The sequence below is a fragment of the Sebastes fasciatus genome, chromosome 14 (genome assembly GCF_043250625.1).
Source record: "Sebastes fasciatus isolate fSebFas1 chromosome 14, fSebFas1.pri, whole genome shotgun sequence".
In the NCBI taxonomy this organism is placed as follows: Eukaryota; Metazoa; Chordata; class Actinopteri; order Perciformes; family Sebastidae; genus Sebastes; species Sebastes fasciatus.
Genome location: NC_133808.1, coordinates 14,436,885 through 14,456,305, shown reverse-complemented (window position 1 = coordinate 14,456,305; position 19,421 = coordinate 14,436,885). Strand labels below are relative to the sequence as shown.

Below are 19,421 nucleotides of genomic sequence, written 5' to 3'. Positions count from 1 at the left end.
CATAACCAAAGCAAATTCCTAGTGTAAATCTCTTACACCTGGCAATAAACACAATTTTGATTCTGATTCTGATTCTATTACAAAAGTAGGCTCATGTTCTCTGGTGCAAAAGGCTAACAAATATTATGGTCCACCAGCTGACTACTAATTGTTGGAATAGTCTTTAATTATTAGTTAATTATTAGTATAATAGCCTGTAAATGTGGCAAATGTGTAATATTTGTTGTAATAGATTGCTAGTTTTACCAATTGAACCCTAAACATGTCACTGTGTGAGCTCTTTCTACAGTCTGTTATTTACCAGTAGCTTAATGAGCCCTTGTCTAGACTTGTCATTTTCAATTACACACAACAAACGGTGAAATACTGTGATGCCAAGAAAACATCTCAGTTTTATTAGTATAGGTGCAATTGTAGCTAAGTACAATGGACTTTATTTCAGATTTAGACAGAAAAACTTCATAGCAATTTTGAAAGATAAAAATATAAGGCAAAGCTTTACATGTTCTCAGATGGAACATGTGGGTGAAGAGTCACAACTTAAAGACTAACCTTTGTTTGACTTCAGTCCTGACTCACAAAGTCAATATATTCCATGAGTTGTCACAAATCTGTTGTACAAATACTAATAGGCCATAAAAGTTGGAAATTCTGCAGTCAATAAATTACAAACATTTATTACAAGCAGAATCCCAGATTGCAGTCTTTAAAATTATTAATTTGTATTGATACTTTGAACTGTAAAGCACTGTTATTGGCCACATTATCAGAGTTTTGGCATGTAGTAAAGGCAGGTTAAAAAGGTTTGTATAATAACTCTTGTATTATTAACATTTACAGGCTCAACTATTTTATCAGTTGTAGTACAGGCAGGTTAAAAAATGGTTTACATAATACAGGAGCTCCATCTAGAGACATAAACATGTACTTGCCAGTCCGTGTGTTATATGACTGAAGAAGTTATAACCAAAACCTCAATTGAAAATTATTTTCAGAAACATTACATTTGACATACAAATTGATTTTGTCATGATGTTGTTATTCAGAACTATAATGCCGAACCGAACTAGATCCTACAGTATGAGACAGGAACACTATGGTCTCACATTGAGATGAGAGTGTAAGACGATGTGACTGATAATATGCAGTATTTCACTCAAATTAAAAGTGAATATAAAAATGTTGGTGGTGCTTGTGTTTGATAGGTCAGGGATCTGAGAGCAGGAATATATAATGTTTTTCAGGGCAGACATTTTGACTTTTGTTTTACTTTATGCAGCAACAGCTTAATACAGTACATTTCAAATTGAGAGAAAAATAACGTACAAAATGGATAAAAAAACACATCTGCACGTAACCAAAAGCATATAGCGCTTTTTCAAAGCAGACATGTTGACTTGTCGTAGCAGGAAAAACACAGGTGCAACTAATGGACAAACAAACCAAAATCTGTTAACCTTTCCTGCTTGGGCCGGAGTCGATAACATTACTCGCTGCCGTCGCCACCGCTCCCTCTCTCTTGCTTCATCACTCACTTCCTACATACACACACACACACACACTCTACACACTGGCTCTGCTCCAAATGGCTCTAGAGAGGACCATTCACATTTTCGCGTCACCACTGTAGCTAGCCAACACGCTTGGAGAGGCTTCAGTTGTTCTCCTCACCTGACCTCTAGATACCGCCAGACACTCACAGTCCCTTTAAGTGACAGTGTCACAGTTTCATATCACAGTTTCAAATCTGTATCTATATAGAGGAAATAGAGAAAACATTTGAGAGAGTTTTAAAATATGTTTACTTTGGTGTTAACAGGAAATGATAAATAACGACAAGAGCCTTTATCCAGCCTCATAATACCCAAAATGATTCTTTTGATTGTTTGTTTTGTCGCTTTATATAACATTGTGTCTTGCATTGTTCTGTTTTCCATTTGTTTTGTGAGTGTTTGTTTGGGACCCCCACGGAAACAAGATGATGCATCTCAAAGGGGTTTATCCTGATAATAAATTTCATTACTCAAGTACTGTACTTAAGTACAATTTGGAGGCACTTGAGTATTTCGATTTTGTGCTACTTCACTCCTACATTTCAGATACCAGATAATATTAATACCATTATCAGCCCTAAAATATCTCTGTGTGTGCCTTTCATGTGATGACATGTCAAATGTCTACTATGAAAAAGGCCCATATTGAACTCTTTAGCTAAGCTTAATTTCATTTTATGTATTTAAAGTGAGTGCATTTTGTATATTACATCACGAATAACCCCTTAATTACATATTTCACAATAATACTGGACAATATAAAAAAATATATATATTATTTTTTTAATTTGCAGAAACAAAAAAATAAATAAATAAAATTATGGCAAAGTATGTTTTTTTTTTAAGTCTGCTATAATAAACTATAATGCAGTGTGAACTTCACTGTCATGCAAATATCTGGCAGTGAGGCGAGAGGGTTTGTAAACACTGCACATCCTGGACTGTACCAACGCCTGAGGGGCAGTGAGTTCACAGTGATATCCACATCTCCATTTTATAGCTGCATGAAGAGAAACTGGTTTATATTTTGCTCTGGGCGAAATTTTATCAAAAAGTCATGCGTGTATTGACTTTCCGACGACGGTTTTAAAAGACAAACATATCCTTTTATGTATAAAACAGCACCGCCCCACCCCTCCTTCTCTAGGAGGAAGTGAACCTTCCCTCCGCGGTAGGCTCTGATAGTGATGGGAAGTCCGGCTCTTTTTAGTGAGCCAGATCATTTGGCTCAGCTGACCAAGAAGAGCCGGCTCTTTCGGCTCCCGAACGGCTCTTCATTTTGCCACTTCTACCTTTTATAGTTCAGCCACATTTAGCGCTGTTTTGACCTATGATTAGTATGTGTGCACATATATCACTTAAATTATTCAATTTAATTATACTAAACCTTATAATTTCCAGAATATCATAATTTTACATGCTGCTTCGTTTCCAACTGTCACTCATCTTGTCTGCTATTCGCGCACCGCACTCCTCTCTCTCTTTCTCTCCTCCTCTTCCTCCTGCTCTGTACCTGTAGACTGTCAGCGCGCCGCGCACCCCCGCCCCTCCCTGCTTGATGGTATGATCCTTGTCTGTCATCACCCGATTGGTCGCACGGATGTCATTAACACAACATTCAGTCACAGTCAGTGCATGGAGTGCCCGTGGCGCGGAGAAGATCGTCCTATCATTCCGCCTTGAATTAATTAAAGGTCCCAAATTGTAAAAAGGGAGATTTTCAGGTCTTGTACATTATAAAGCAGGTTTAAGTGATATATAAATACTGTTAAACTATCAAAAAGCTCAATATACAGAGAAATACACACAGCCTGTATTCAGAAATTGTGCATTTGAAACAAGCCGTTAGGATTTCTGTCCATTTGTGATGTCACAAATATACAATATTTAGACCATTACATGGTTTTGAATGTAAACCTTCTAAATGTGTCCCAGTTTATTTGCTGTTGTAATGGATGTAAATGACATCAGCTGACAGGAAGTCATGGACCCAAACTATTTCCATCAACGCAATTCTGTTGCAATTCCATTGAAATGCAGTAAAACGGAGCGTCTCAGACAGAGGGTAAATACAGACAGTATGAGGAATACAATGTGTTTTTTGAACATTACAGCATGCAAACATGTTCTATTAGAAACCCAAAATACAAGTCTGAACCTAAAAATGAGCACGAAATGGGACCTTTAAAGCAAAAAGCAAAAAAAAAAAAAAAAACGGCTCTCGGATCGTTCACTTAAAAGAGCCGGCTCTTTGAACAGACTTGTTCTTGACGACACATCACTAGGCTCTGAATCAGCTGAGTTGGAGGCTCCCGCCTCTGTTGTGACTATCGCTCCTGGTACTCTGGGGGATGTTTAGTGACATCCTCAGGCCAAATAACAAGGGTTTACCACCTTCTTCTCTTAGCTATGTCAGTGTGAAGGATGCACCATGAAGACCGGTCTGTCTCCTCTCTGACTCGGACTGCTGTGAAGCGAGGCGCATCTTGGGCTGGTTGGTGAGTCATTGATGCACCTGATGGCTAACGTTAGTGATAGCTCAGTGATAGCTCAGTTGTAGCATTATTGTGCATTAATCTAGCTGTGCACAAACACTGACTTACTGTTAATATATATCTGACTTTGTTTCCTTCCTGGTCTTGGAAGCAGTGGTATTATCATCCAGTCTGAACTCGTGCAGTTACATAACACACTGAGCTCTACTGATGCTCTACAGTGTGTTCACAGGCCAAAAGCTGCAGCAGACAACTGTCATCACAGCCACAGTTTATGTTCTTTAGTTCTTTATTTGTGCATGAAATAAAACACAAGAGAAGAGATATGCAATAGCATAAATTAATGCACAGGTGGGTTGACAATAAACCCTGAGGGTTTGTAAAAGGAACCCACCTAATAATGAAATTAAAGCTGCAGTAGGCAGAATGTTTTTGGCATCATTGGGCAATAATTCCTTAATAACCTTTCAGCATATTGTAATTGACAATGACAGTCTCTCATAAATCTATAAATAACTGTGAATAATAAAGGACTGTCGATGTCAACTGTCTGTCAATTAATTAATTTCTTCATTTAAAACACAACATTTTGAAGACCTCAAGCCTCAAGAGAAACATTACTGACTTACTGCAACTGTAGAACAGCAAGTAGACATAAACTTGAATACCAAAAGCATGTGGAAAGTAACTAAGTATATGTACTTAAATTGAGGCACTTGTGCTTTACTTGAGTATTTCCATTGTATTGTACTTTCTTCTTCTACTCGTATGGATGTATTGTTAAAGATTAAACCTGCAGTAGGCAGAATCATTTTTGGCATCATTGGGCAAAAATTCCATAATAACCTTTCAGTATATTGTAATTCAAGTGCTCTGAGAGAAAACTAGACTTCTGCACCTCATTATGGCTCTGTTTACAGGCTTTTAAAAAATCTAGCCCGTGACGGGAGACTTTGGCCAATCACAGGTCATTTCAGAGAGAGAGTGCGTTCCTATTGGCTGTGCTCCGACTGGTGGGCGGTGCTCGGTATTTCTTCAACAGATCTCATCATAACTTGCCGGGTCACAAACTTTCTCATTTTACAGCTAAACGGTACACTACAAGATGTTTCTGAAAACATCTGAGGTGAGAAATAGGCATTACAGTGACAGAATATTGATTCATGTTTGATCAGCGCTGTCTAGTTTGACCGTTTTATCGAACTACGAAAGTGATTGACAGCCGGCTCTCATAGACGGCAGCTGGACGGCAGACTCCAGATCAGCTCTGATTGGTTGTTTTCCTCCGGTCTATGATATCTTGCAGATGCCGTTAGGAGCACCGGAGGACACAGAGGCACATGATTTGTTCAGATTGTCACATGCACTACTGTCAGGATATAGTGACCGTTTTATGCCAAGGCTAGTTCTGTAGAACTGACTATATAGAAGATCAAAAGACCCGGTGTGGTAACAGTGGATCTGACACCTAGTTACAAAGAAACTGTGAAAGGATTTGGGTAGTGACTTGTTAAACAATTGAAATACAAAAGTACCTATTTTAAGTTTATTGATGTCAAATATATTTAATAACTCCAGAGTTTGAGATAATGTTGTCTTCTCATCTGCCATCTCACAGCAAAACACCGCCACATTGAAGCCTGTTGTGGTGGTGTCGGTGTCAGTCAGGTGACGCAGTCTATAGCGGGGCTTGTTGTGTGCCATAGTGGCGGGTGTCCACCCTCAAAGCACACACACAACAGCCCGCGGAAATGCATGGTTTTATCGCACTTGCTATTTTGCTGACACAATGAGGAAGTGAAAACGTGCACTTAGTTCCGCTTGGCCGACCCAATTTGATTATCTAGCTGTCACCTATGATAAGGCTGGATTTTCAGGATCCTCATTTGCTCGAAGGTTCCACGCAGATAAGCTGCAGGAAAGAATTATGACCCATGTAGGGAGAAACACCTGAACAGGGTCTGTGTAGAATAACAATTTCTATGTTGGGTGACTTTTTTTTTACATATTCTGTCTTTAACCACTCCTAATTTTAATATCAAGGCTGTCAATGTGGAAGAAAACATTGGAAAGGTTTATCCACCGGTGACAGGGCTGTCGCCAGGATTTTACTGCAGTCACGAGTACTGCATGTGGCTTTTTGAGATTACAAGTTTTATGATGTCATTAGTCTTTCATCAGAGATAACATATTTACTATTTGATCATTTGCAGATGCATGTTTTAAAAGTGACTAAAAGACCTTTTTTAAAGTAAAAATGCGTAACAACAGGTGGTAATGGGTGCATATTTACATTATACTAGGGATGCACCGATACCTGATTGGATAGCGGGCTGATACTGACTCAAATAGCTGGATCGGATATCGATGACAACGGGGTTGATCTATTCATTTCAGTTCTATGTTTATATACTATAAAGATTATATACTGGAATTTTAATTCCTGTTAATTTTGAAGTTGCTGGTGTATGATTTATTTTAATAATAAATAACATTTCAGTCAATTTATATCTATGTATTTATTTGTTACATTTTGTTTTACAAAGTTAGGAAACATAACAACAACATTGAAACACATTAAAGAATGATCCCACAGTGAGGCATACAGCTTATTAATGAAACACTGGTATCGGATCGGTACTCAGTATCGGCCGATACCCAAAGCCCAGGTATCTAGGTATCCGGACTGAAAAAAATCAGATTGGTGCATCCCTACATTATACATAAAGGAACATGTTTATTTTTAAAAAGGCGTACTATTACCAACCCTGAGTTTCCCCCCTAATGAAAAGCTGCACATAATAGCAGTTTGCTAAATCTGCCATATCACCTAAAAGCCAGGGCCATAGGAAAATGCATCCTCCATGAGGAAGAGAGCCTGATCAATATTATTGACCTGGCCGAGTTAAGCTTTTAAAAAATATATTGTTATTGTTGTATACTTTGGCAGGTAAGTAGGAAATTGCATTACAGAAATCCCAAGAGTACTAGTAGATGAAGGATAAAGTCATATCCTTCCATCCTTCCGATCCATTTAATGAAGGCTTGTCCGCACCCCACACTTTATCATATAATGTTTATTATAGTTCAGTATAGTGTAATATATCATAGTTTTTTTTTTAGATATTTGAGTCTTCTTTCATCGTATATTTCAAGTTCATCATATAAAATGTGTTTATAACGTTATATTTGCTTTTAGTATTATGTTTTTTGACAGGTTAATCAATCAGCTGCAAAATGTCCTTTTCAGAATATGTTATCGTTTTGGTCGCTCATTCCTACAGTGTTGTTGATATATCATTATCAGATCACTTATATTATTGGTATTGGCCTAAAACATTCTGTATTGGTTGAGTTATAGTACGAAAGTGTAATATTAGTTCATGACAGGATTTTGAGAATCACTGACCAGGTGTACCTGCTGACTGTTTAAGGCTGAGCCAGGTGAGTCTTCATCACTTGGACACTTAATTGCTCACTCTCACTCCCAAAATAAATAAACCCACCTCCTCTTCTGCCTCAATCCTGTTGGTCGAGATCTTGGTTAGCCTTTTTTTCACTTTTTATTTTCATTGTTTATTAACTAAAACATATTCAGTGTTATGTATTTTTTACTTGTTTAATCTGTAAAATGTAAAAAATAATCAAAAAAATCCCATTACAAGTTAACATAGTAAGACTTAAGTGATGTCTTCAAATTGCTTATTATTATGATTGAGCAACAAACAAACTGAACTCTATTTAGTTTTTGGGAGGCATTTTTTTAAACTTAAACCATCAAATGTTGGGTATTTGTATTTCATAAATGTCTCGAAAGATTAATCAGTAATTGAATTTTCATTGATTATTATTATTATTATTAATAGTTTTCCATCAGTAGGCTGACCATTTCACCACTAATACAGAGTCTCCCTGCACGTGTTGTTGGGTTTGACCACGTTGGTAAAGCTCCTCTCAGCTCAGGCACAGGGAGTCCAGATGTCTGTGCTCCTCTAATCCTGCCTTACTACTCCCCCACCCATCTCTCCGTTTAGCTTTATTCGAATACACTACATGATGCACACACACACACACACACACACACACACAGCAAGAAAGCTACTCTTTCTAGATCGTGCAGTATATTTAACAGATGGATATTACTTTGTTTGTTTGTGTGTTTTTGCCTGTGTGTGTGTGTTGTAGGGCTACAACTAACAATTATTGCCACTGTCGATTCATTTGTTGATTACTTTCTTCATTAACCGATTAGTTGCTGACAACAACTCAAAGATGTTCAGTTTACTGTCATAGAGGAGTAAAGAAAACAGAAAATATTCACATTTAAGAAGCTGGAATCAGAGAATTTAGACTTTATTTTTTTCTTAAAAATATACTCAAACTGATGAAGTTGCAGTTCAATTCTACCTAAATACATTTGTATTGTTGCACTAATTAATATTAATAAAAACAAAGGATTAAATTACATTTAATGTGTAAATGGTTGCTCATTGCGACGAGCCCACAGAGACTTATCACCCGACTGTATTTCCCCTTAGCTCTACAGATCTTTTCAGCATGTATCAGCTCATTTGTTTTGGTTTTGGCCTGCAACTTTACCGTTTGGTTCAGTCTCACCGCTCTAACCTAGGGATGCACCAATCCAACTTTGTCAGCCCCGATACCGATTGCGATACCTGGGCTCTGGGTATCGGCCGATACCGAGTACCAATCCGATACCAGTCTTTAATTAATAAGCTTTATGCCTCACTGGCAGCTGTTTTCACTGAAAAAGCTGTACCCTACCTGGCTATCACCAAACAGCAGACAGATAAAGTTAGCGTATGTGAACATAGTGGAGCACTGATCTACTAAAGAGCCTGACATTTCCCTCAGGAGTTGGTGGAGACCAAAACAGAGCTAAAAGGAGAGTAAATATTGGACATGCATTCATCAGGTAAACAAAAACACAACTCCGAGTGAATGCTAATGTTGCTCTGTGTCCGCTGGATGTGTGCTATGACAACACTACAAGGTGATCCTATGTCGATGTTGCCCCAGGTTTGCATCCAGGAGGCAAAAAAAGCCTACTAATGCTGCTTTAAATTTCAATGTGTTGACAAGGAAAAATAAACTGTATCCCTATGAGACAAACATTGACACTGAGAACATTTGTCTCATGCCTCAACGCTTGTAAATATCAGTACAGAGCTAATTGGCTAATTCTGTTTGCCATAAACAAGCCTCAGAGTCAGAGCGACATCCAGCAGACAGACCGATACTGTCACAGAGCTTGTGAGCTTGATAAACGTACTGTCTCTGTCCTCAAAACCTCTGGTTTTACTCGCCTCTTTTCCAGAAATATTGTGCTGAACATGCTGGGATCAGACTGATGCATCATGGATCCTGAGGAGCTAGAACTGCAGAATGACTACCGCTACCGTAGCTATGCAGCGGTCATTGAGAAGGCGCTGCGAAACTTTGAGTCTTCAAGTGAGTGGGCCGATCTCATCTCGTCCCTGGGCAAGCTCAATAAGGTACGTCATGAAGAAACACAGAGCGCCATAGAAATACTGTAACTGCTAATATCTTTATCTGGATATCTCAGTATGTGATTCTAATGCTCCTAGTGTAGAACTTAGTTTGTCAATGAAGAATTTTGTTGTGTTGTTTAATCTGAATTCACATTAGCAGTTTTTCTTTTTTGGTGTCGATATTTTGCGGATGTCAACTTCACAGCTGCTTTTTGAGTTTCAGTTCTCAGTACTGATGAGGAAGTTCTTGTTTCTTATTAAGACTCTCTCTCTCTCTCGCTCTCGCTCTCGCTCTCTCTCTCTCTCTCTCTCTCTCTCTCTCTCTTTCTCTCTCTCTCTCTCTCTCTCTCTCTCTCTCTCTCTCTCTCTGTTATATACCCTTATCGCTCGAGCCTTCTGGCTATTCATTTTGGTCAACAAAGGTGACACTTTTCTTTTCCCATGCAGAGCACATGTTTACTTTGGAGTGTCTTTGTGTGTTGATGCAAAAACACTGGTCCTTAAAGTAAACAGAGAATGTGAGGAAAAGAAACGTTGTATTTGTTATACATGAAACTGCTACGACAATATTATATATATAGTATATATAATAAAATGTTTGTGTTGATACCATGTGTTACAGTTTTTTTGCTAAATTTAACAATTTCTTTACCACTTGAGAAGTGATAAAAAGGAACACCATAGAAAAAGCCACTTATTGTCAACAGGAAAGCTATACATCCTCTGAATGCTCAAGGTCTCTAGTTTGTGGCTGTAAAGTTTCATGAGGCTGTGATTATCCTAGAGATCACAACAGGTCATTTTATACAGTGGTCAAGTTTCAGAAAATGGTTTCACTATATGAAATGGCTACTAAGGGGAAATATTAAAACACATCATTTTTAGAATAGATGAAAATAACGCATTTATACTGCATGTAAAAAACAGTTTTTTTGCCCCAAACTGCATGTGATTATCATAAAGTGGGCATGTCTGTAAAGGGGAGACTCGTGGGTACCCATAGAACCCATTTTAATTCACATATCTTGAGCTCAGAGTTCAAGGGACCCCTTTGAAAATGTCCATGCCAGTTTTCCCTCGCCAAAATTTACAACAATTTTACAACCTCAGAAAGACAGTAAAGTTGGCCGAGGGCGCCGGCGCCAGCAAGGAGTGGAAGAGGTTAATATGTAAACCTTTTGGTTAGTGCCCAACCCAGCTTTTCCTTTCTTCTGTCTCTTTCGTTCAGGCCCTGCAGAGTAACCTTCGCTACTCCCTCCTGCCCAAGAGGCTGATCATAGGGAAGCGTCTCGCCCAGTGCCTGCACCCGGCCCTGCCCAGCGGAGTGCACCTCAAGGCTCTGGAGACCTATGAGGTCATTTTCAAAATCATCGGCACAAAATGGCTGGCCAAGGATCTGTTCATCTACAGGTGAGGAAACTGGCATGAAGCTTTTTACTGCTTTAATGAGAGAGCTGGCAGGATTATGTGTGCTGCTTTTTATGACATAACTTGTGTGTGTGTTTTTATTTTTCAGCTCCGGATTGTTCCCGCTGTTGGGCCATGCAGCCATGGCAGTGAAGCCTATGCTGCTGACACTGTACGAGCGTTACTATCTCCCACTGCAGAGGGCTTTGCTGCCCAGTCTTCAGGCCTTCATAACTGGACTCCTGCCAGGCCTGGAGGAGGGACTGGAGGTTTACGACAGGTACATAGCACATACTGGTTTTGTCAGAAGATATTATCTCAGACTGTTCTTTTTATTCTTGTTTTTAAATTTGACAATGTTCTATATTTTTCTTATTGCTAACAAATCCCAACAATGAATTGTTCCCACTAAAACATATTGTCCCTGTAGCCAAAGCCTGATATAGCCTCCTCCTTTGCTCCATAGAGCTCCATTGTTGTCTATTAAAAACACATCAATGACCCACACTGTTGAACTGGGTGACATGCTCCTTCATTATGATGAACATGGACCCTGTAGTTTATTTTGAGTCAATCTCACATATACCTAATCTGACCCGCCAGATGGTTTGTTGCACAGAACCATTTGAGAAGCCGTCATTGGAAACTGTTTGGAAGGGCAGGCACTTTAAAAAAAAATACTTGGCAGGTGATTGGATGAACCATCTGTCAATCAAACTCTTGCCGAAGCCAGTCGGGAGAAGAGCGAAAACATATTTCACATCGAGGAAAAGCCTTCGGTGGCGTTCTTTGCTCTTCTTTCACTGAAGAAATACTAACTGATGTTATTGCAGCATCTACACTAACCTCTTCAGGAGCCGCCATGGTTGTTTTGAACAAACAGTCGCCTTTCCATGTCGCATCACACACACACCTAAACCTCGCCCGTAGCTGCCAGCAGCTCCTCACAGGACACTGATTGGTCCATGCTCTGGCTTGCCAGACGCAAAAGGCATTACTTGAAGCCTGACAAGATGGATTTTCATGTGATATGTGATCCCGCAATTCTCGTGTGATCACATGACATCACGATAATTCAGCTGCAGTACAAGATAAACATACACCATTCTGCTGCCGTAAACACTCGATTACCAAATATTTATTAATATGCAGCTGAAAATAGTCCCCAAAAAGTGGACCATTTCCTCCTTTTAATGAAAGTATACAAAAGTGACTCTTTACAGAAGGAACAAATGAGGTTGTGGCTGAGAGTCACAGACGGAGTAGGGAAGTGAGAAAGTATTAGTTTTGTCAAGTTTTCTCATTGGATTTGTTACAGGCTTTTTTATGACTATATATTCCTTTAATAGTACAGCAAAAAATTTAATATTTAATATACTTAAAAAATATTCGAAATTGGAATTACAAGGTATAGGGTGGTTCAGCTAGTGTGGTGCCCCAATGGTGAACAGGATGTAATAACTATGGCAATTCTAACCCTGTAACTAAATCCTCTTAGCTTACTCAGATGTGTAAACATTTCAGTTTGAGTTCATGTTCAGTTGATCTGTCAAATGTCACTGTTTATGTTACACACATTTACACAGTAGTGCATGTAGACAAGAGGCCACAGCTTTGTATCAAAGAGTATATCAGGAAGTGCTAAACCAGTGTCCGCGGTATATAAATATATATATATATAATCTATAAAGAAGACACAGTTGAACATGAGTTTGGATTTACAACTTCTAAATATGTCTGTTAAACAGAATGAGCGGCTAATATACTGAAAAAGACTTGCTGTAGCTGCTTTTTAGGGTAATCTTGGGTGAGTCTGTTGACCCCTTAGGTACTCCTACACTGAAACAGGACTTTGATCAGTATTGGTTAGCATGACATCACTAACCACAAGGTCAGCCTGCCACTCAGAAATATAGATTTATGAGTGGATGTATTGTTGAACATGTCAATGAGTTGTCTCCATTTTGTCCCCTCTCTCTCTCTGTGTCCAGGACTGATGCATTGCTGTTCAAGTTGTCACTGCTGGTGGGTCAGCAGGTGTTCTATGGTGCGCTGTGGGGCAGTATGCTGGTCACCCCCATGGTGCGACTGCCTGCCTCGGTCTTTATAGTGACGCATTTTGACGTCAACGCTTCCCTGCGCCAGCAGACACACATGCTAGGCTACGACCACCGACTGGTGGTGAGTGTTTGTCTTACTGTGCACATGTGGTATGAAGCACATTTCATAATTATGGGGATGTTTTTGTATTGAGGACATATTTCAGTCCTCCATCACCATCTTTTTGTCATCTGTCTGACCTTCTGAGCTTCTCGGCTTCTGTCTGTCTTCAGATAAAGTCGGTGTGTCTTTCTCTGCAAGATTCAAATGTCCTGGTGCAGAGGAACATGCTTGAAATCCTGCTCTACTTTTTCCCCATTGCTACATGCCTGGTAGGTACGCACACAAACACACTCACTTCTGGACAACATCTTTGTTTTTTAAGTGATCTAAGTAAAGTCATTAGATTCAGGCTATTTAGGAAAAAAACAGGAATTACCCTGTAATCACAATTACATATAAACAACTGCAGCTGCTTGAAAATATTATGCATTATTTTTGCGAGTTGTCTCCAATACTACCTCTTTTATTTACCTTTTTTTCCATTAAACATAGTGACTGTCCTGTCATTACGCTCCCATTCTTTCCCGTTGTTCCTCAGCCAACTGTAACTCTTATGTGTTGTTGGTTTAGGACCCAGCGGAGGCTAGTATTGCCATGAGTGATGAAGACATGATAACAGTGGTGTCTGCAGCCTCACTTACAATACTCCGCAGAGACATGTCCCTCAACAGACGCCTCTACGCCTGGCTGCTAGGTGCTGATCATTGAAATACGCTTCAGTTATGTATTACTAACTCAGCATCCCAGTTAACTCAGTATTGTTTGCCTCTGTGTATGCGTTTTCAGGGACCAACAAAAAAGGAGGAATGGTGGCACCACACCCCACCCTCTCTACTACCACAGAAGGACATACTTCCTTTTACTTCAACACCTACTCGAGAGATTTCCTCGTGCAGGTAACTCACTCACGTGACACACCAAAACCTAAAATATATATAAATACATGTTTATTTTTGATAAAACCTAATTTGTCAATGTTGTTAAAGGTGCTCTATTCAATTTTTAGAGCATTAATATAGCAGCAAACAACTATTTGCTGTGTAAAGATATAGAGGAGTAATGTCTACCTGAGCAGAGAATGAAGTCACTCTCCCTCTGTGTGTGTTGTAATCCGAACTTCTCCGTACTTTGTTGACATACTTGGGCCACCTGCGCGTGCTTTTAGTGCATGTTCCTGCATTTGAGCTTGGGACAGTAAATGAGAGGAAGCATAATTGACTTGTAACAACTTGGTCAGGTGTATCTGTTTGAACAGTGTGCAAATGTATGTTTTTTCCCCTGTATCTCTTATTCCCATCTGTTTGTTTCTGTGATTTTAGGCTCTGATTAACATCCTCAAGCAGAAGGATGTGGAGAGCGATCCAGACAACGTTATTGGGTACCTCAGGCCCTTTCGCATCATCATCAGTCTGTTGGATAAACCGGAGATAGGTATGCAGCACTGAACAGCACACAAACACGTACAAAATGCTGAAATACTCGATCCACCACTCTTTGTTAATGTCTCAGCTTTAATTTAAACATGTTTCACTGTGATGATGACAATAATGTTTCTGCGCAGGTCCAGTGGTCTTGAGCAGTGTGTTGTTGGAGGTGGTCCGAGCTTTTTACAGCTACTGTCGACAGATGCTGGGGGAGGAAACCATCACCAGCTCAGGGCTCTCGGGCAACCAGCTAGCCAGGTGAGAGCGATAGATGCACGGATGTTCACTGTTGAATACAATTGCAACTGACAAATGGAAAAATATGCTTTTCTTATGTTTTCTTAAACAGTAAGATAAAAGAGAATAAGAATGCATCGGAGATCATAAAGACGGTGAATATGCTCGTGAGCTCCATGAACAGTGAATACCTGTGGGAGTACATGACCCGACGCTTCTGCACTTCTCTCAGGTACGGCAGGAATGACTGTGACATGGGATCCTTATTTATAAAGGGGCATTATGCACGTTAAAAACTATCGGGTTGACTGTGCATTACATTGTGCCGACACAGAGAGATTATAGGGAAAAGGCAGCATTAACATAGTATACAGTACAGCTTCAATGACGGTAAAGAAAGCCAATGGCTGATGTAAATAAATTGTTTTTCGTGCAAAAGAAACATTTACAAAATGTTTGTGAACTTTCCTTGTTTATCTTCAAATATCAACCGACAAGGATCGATGTTATTTATTTCTCTGTCTTTACTCAATAGTGACAAAGATGACCCACCAACGCCTCCTCGACAGGAGCGCAGTCACTCTGCTCCGTCTGTCTCAGAGATGTCCAATCTCATCATTTTCCTGCTTGACGTTATCCCTCTGGTAAACAAATTGCACACCATTAGTTCCCCCTTGTGAAAAAAAAATGGATGCAGTGAATAATGCTAATAATTCTTTAAAAAAAGTTTGTTTTTGTTTTGACATTTTGGCAGAATCCAACAAATACTACAAATGTAGACAAATTGAAAAGCATATTTGTAATATTTTTGACAAAATAGAGAAATATGGTAAGCTTTTATTTGGTTTACCTTTTTTTTTTTGTTTTTATCCCTCTGCTACTCTGTTACAGTTAGATCTAAACAAATATTTACTATTATTTCAACTGAAGTTGACCAAAGTCTGACTCATACACAAACTGTGTGTTTTACATGTTTGTTTTTCCCCCACAGGAGCTCCATGCTGACATCCAGTCCCAGTTCCTCCCTGAGATGTTGGGCACCATGCTGGACACACTGCGCAGCCGCATGGACTTTGTTAGCCTGGAAGATGTCACACATGGTCTACGTGCCTGCTTCAAGGTCCTGAGTAAGATCCAGATGCCCGTGGCTGATATGGAGGTTGAGGCGGGGTCACAGACAGAGGAAGTGGAGGAACAGTCACCAGAGGAGGAAAGCAAAAAGACTCAGGTAGGCATTTGTGCAATCTGTGCTATTTTATATTTTTGATGATTGACTGTGCCTCATCATATCAATTATACTCTATCTAGGATATAGAAAAGGAGGGAGAAAATGATGGCAGTGTTGGTCAGGTTAATGGTGACCATGGAGACGAAGAGCTGAACAGAGATGGAGGAGATGAGGCACAGCCTGCAGATGGCGTGTACCCGACACTCAGGTCTGAAGACAGCGGATTGGGCATCAGCGCCTCACCGTCAGAGCAGCAGCTCCCGCCGGGGATGGGAGGGGAGGCAAATGGAATTTGCAAAGAAGGCGAGGGAGTGTGGAGGAGGGGAGGCAGAGTAGACACCATGACCCAGTGTCTGCAGGACATCCTGGCCTTCATAACCACAAAGTAAACTACTGAGCCATTATCAAATTAGCTTTACATGGACGTCTTTGTGTGTGATTTCTAAATATTTTCACTCTGACCATGTTTCAGATACCTGCTGGTGCAGGTGGAGGATGTTGGGGGACCGGAGGAAGTTCCCCAGCCTGACGTAACTGCTGCTTCCGTGGATCAGAAGACATCGTTGCCGAGCTTAGGGGGACATGAAATTAAACACAAACTGACTGAACTGTTCACTCCAAACAAGCTTAAACCCAGCCCTACACCTGACGCCCAGCCCGTAGCGGCCCCCACAGAGAAGAAAAAGGAGCGCGGGCAATCAGGGTGTCTGGACTGGGCGGCCGGCTACATGCCCCGTAGCAGGGCGGAGATCTCTGAGGCCTGTCGACAGGCCTTCACCGCCACCTGCCACCTGCTGCTGGAGTGCACCACCTTTCCTGTCTACCTAAGTGAAGAGGAGACTCTAGTTCTCCACACAGACATGTTGGGCCACACAGGTCAGCACATAGATGTTATTTATCCAGCTACGTTAATACTACGGTCAGCGACGTACTATAAACCACAGAAGTGATTTAAAACGTTTTTGTTTTCCACAGGTAGCGACGTCGACAGCCTGCCAGTGTGGTTGAGGTCCTTGATGACACTGTGCTGCCTGTCCAGGGACTACAACATCCAGCACACTGCAGTGGCCTCCCTGTTGGAACTCATCAACCACTCCCAGTCCTTAGCACTGGTCATCCAGGACAAGCACAGACGCTACCAAAGATCTGACTCGAACCCTCTGAGTGGGCGGCTGCAGATGGTCACCGTGCCACCCATCTCCCCTGCTCTGCTTCGTGCTATAGAGGAAGGCACTGATTTCTATCAGGTTAGGTTACAAAAGGGAAAATGTTGGTGTAACTCAAAGCTGTAGTGTAAATGCGGTATTCAAGATGCTTTTTTTTTTTCTTTGACTCAGAGGGTGTCCCAGGTACTGTGGAACCAGCTGGACGTAGAGCGGAGAGAGCAGCACATTTCCTGTGTGGAACTCTTTTACAGGCTTCACTGTTTGGCTCCATCAGCGTCCATCTGTGAAGACATCATCTGCCAGACGCTTTTGCACAAAGACAAGGTGTGTATGCCTGCGCACACACACTGAACACAATTTCTTCACACATTTTAAAGTGATAGTTTGGGTGTTTTTGAAGTGGGGTTGTATGAGGTACTTATCCATAGTCAGTTTATTACCTACAGCAAACAGCGGTCGGTACACCCCCAGTTTGGAGAAACAGACAGTTGTACTGACCTGGAAGCAAAGCAATGTACTGCTGTGGACGGAGGCAGCAGCAAAACATTTTTTAGCCACCTAAAAGAAATTGATATTTAGAATATTGTCACCGCTTTACCTTACAGCCAGATAGCCCTTTCTGACGGGGAACTGAAAGTGAAACTTCAAAGCCACCAGACTCCGTTGACAAAAAATATATAGTTAAGTTTCACTTTCAGTTCAGTTCCTCATCTGAAAATATTTTAAATATAGCATACACTTAAATGGATATCGATGATGAGCCTTTCTTTTAGGAGGCTAATAAGTTTTGCTGCTCGCTCCGTCCACAGCAGTACATTGCTTTGTTCTGGTGTTGGTACTCCAGCATAAGACTATGGTTAAGTACAACCCCACTCCAAAGCACTTGAACTATCTCTTTAATGTTCTCCCAGCATGTGTCAGTTTAACACATAAACAGAGCCACTTGGAAAATGCGATGAGTTTGTAAGCAAAAAAGCCAAAGTTTTGCCTTGTGTTTGTTTGTCTACCCAGGCTGTTAGGCTGGAGGCACTACACCGCTTCACAGTTCTATGGCACCTCACCCGGGATATCCAGACCATGTCTCTCAATCGCTCCTTTGACCGGTTAGTACATAGTTGAAAAGTGGTGACAAGTGGAGGGTCTTTATTATTGTATATATATCACTGTGTCTCTGTAATCCTTGACTGTATATTCTGTCTCAGTAACTTATATAGCTTTCAACATCAACATATGCGTCAGTGCTTCTCTGATAGTGGACTAACCTGCTACACAAGGAGGCATTAGAGCCAGAGGTGCAAAGATGCAAAATGGGAATGGGAAGTTCATGAAACAATAGCACTAGTGTCACAGCAAATATACAGCAGTTAAAAACTGCCCAGATGCCCAGTCTGAATATGTACAATCTGAATGAAATGTGAATAACCTGATCAATAACTTCTTCTTCGTATCATTCGTATTATTACGATAAAGGCATGATTTTCTTTTTGGGTTGGGATCCTTTATTTTGCACTTATTTTTGATTTATTTATCACACTTCATAATTATAATAATAAGGAGAAAAAGAAGAAGAATTACTAATTGAAATAACGAACCAGCACACATCAAATATCTCACCTCTCATATCACCAATGAACCAACCCCTGTAACTGCTGCATTAACCAAACAATAAACAGGCGTAATAGGAATAAAAATAAACACAATAAAATAAATGAAAGTAAGAAAAGGAACAAAAGATGTGAATGAGTTCTGGCATCGCCCGTATTAATGGTGACCATCTTTCGACAAACTTGTCTGTTTTCAACTGTAATATTGCTGTCATATTCTCCATGATGAAGACATTTTTAATGCTGTCCCTCCGTTGCGCTATGCTGGGGGGTTGTGGCTTCAACTAGGAAGCTGTTATCATTTTACTTTTGCTATTTAAAGCAGGATTCTCAATAAATTATTAAAGCTCTATCCATCTTATTATCAGGAAGTATGAGATCCTTTATTTATAAAATGTGTGTGTCTCTCAGGTCTCTGTGTGTTGTGGTGGACAGTCTGAGCTGTACAGACGGATCGATAAGTGCAGCAGCTCAGTGCTGGCTGGTCAGGGCTCTTTCCCTCAACGACGTGATTCGGATCCTGGAGCCTATTCTGTTGTTGCTGCTCCACCCCTCCACTCAGCGCTGCTCCATTCAGAGCATCAAGCAAAATCTCACTGCCGGTAAGTGCATTTGTCAGCATGTGTTGCAT

At 40.4% G+C, this 19,421-nt stretch overlaps 1 protein-coding gene across 1 annotated transcript in view; it reads left to right on the top strand.

Moving 5' to 3' along the window:
* Nucleotides 1-3,818: 3,818 nt before the first annotated feature.
* dop1b (DOP1 leucine zipper like protein B) overlaps nucleotides 3,819-19,421 on the top strand; it is a 28,747-nt gene continuing 13,144 nt past the window's right edge. Inside the window, exons 1-19 of the mRNA XM_074659111.1 lie at nucleotides 3,819-4,051; nucleotides 9,387-9,564; nucleotides 10,790-10,971; nucleotides 11,078-11,248; nucleotides 12,960-13,149; nucleotides 13,302-13,400; nucleotides 13,702-13,825; nucleotides 13,918-14,027; nucleotides 14,451-14,562; nucleotides 14,693-14,813; nucleotides 14,905-15,024; nucleotides 15,328-15,436; nucleotides 15,784-16,020; nucleotides 16,101-16,405; nucleotides 16,493-16,896; nucleotides 16,996-17,267; nucleotides 17,358-17,510; nucleotides 18,198-18,289; nucleotides 19,202-19,392. Of these exons, the coding sequence (XP_074515212.1) occupies nucleotides 9,427-9,564; nucleotides 10,790-10,971; nucleotides 11,078-11,248; nucleotides 12,960-13,149; nucleotides 13,302-13,400; nucleotides 13,702-13,825; nucleotides 13,918-14,027; nucleotides 14,451-14,562; nucleotides 14,693-14,813; nucleotides 14,905-15,024; nucleotides 15,328-15,436; nucleotides 15,784-16,020; nucleotides 16,101-16,405; nucleotides 16,493-16,896; nucleotides 16,996-17,267; nucleotides 17,358-17,510; nucleotides 18,198-18,289; nucleotides 19,202-19,392 (3,130 nt within the window). The 5' untranslated portion in view covers nucleotides 3,819-4,051; nucleotides 9,387-9,426. The remainder of the gene's footprint in view (nucleotides 4,052-9,386; nucleotides 9,565-10,789; nucleotides 10,972-11,077; nucleotides 11,249-12,959; nucleotides 13,150-13,301; nucleotides 13,401-13,701; nucleotides 13,826-13,917; nucleotides 14,028-14,450; nucleotides 14,563-14,692; nucleotides 14,814-14,904; nucleotides 15,025-15,327; nucleotides 15,437-15,783; nucleotides 16,021-16,100; nucleotides 16,406-16,492; nucleotides 16,897-16,995; nucleotides 17,268-17,357; nucleotides 17,511-18,197; nucleotides 18,290-19,201; nucleotides 19,393-19,421) is intronic.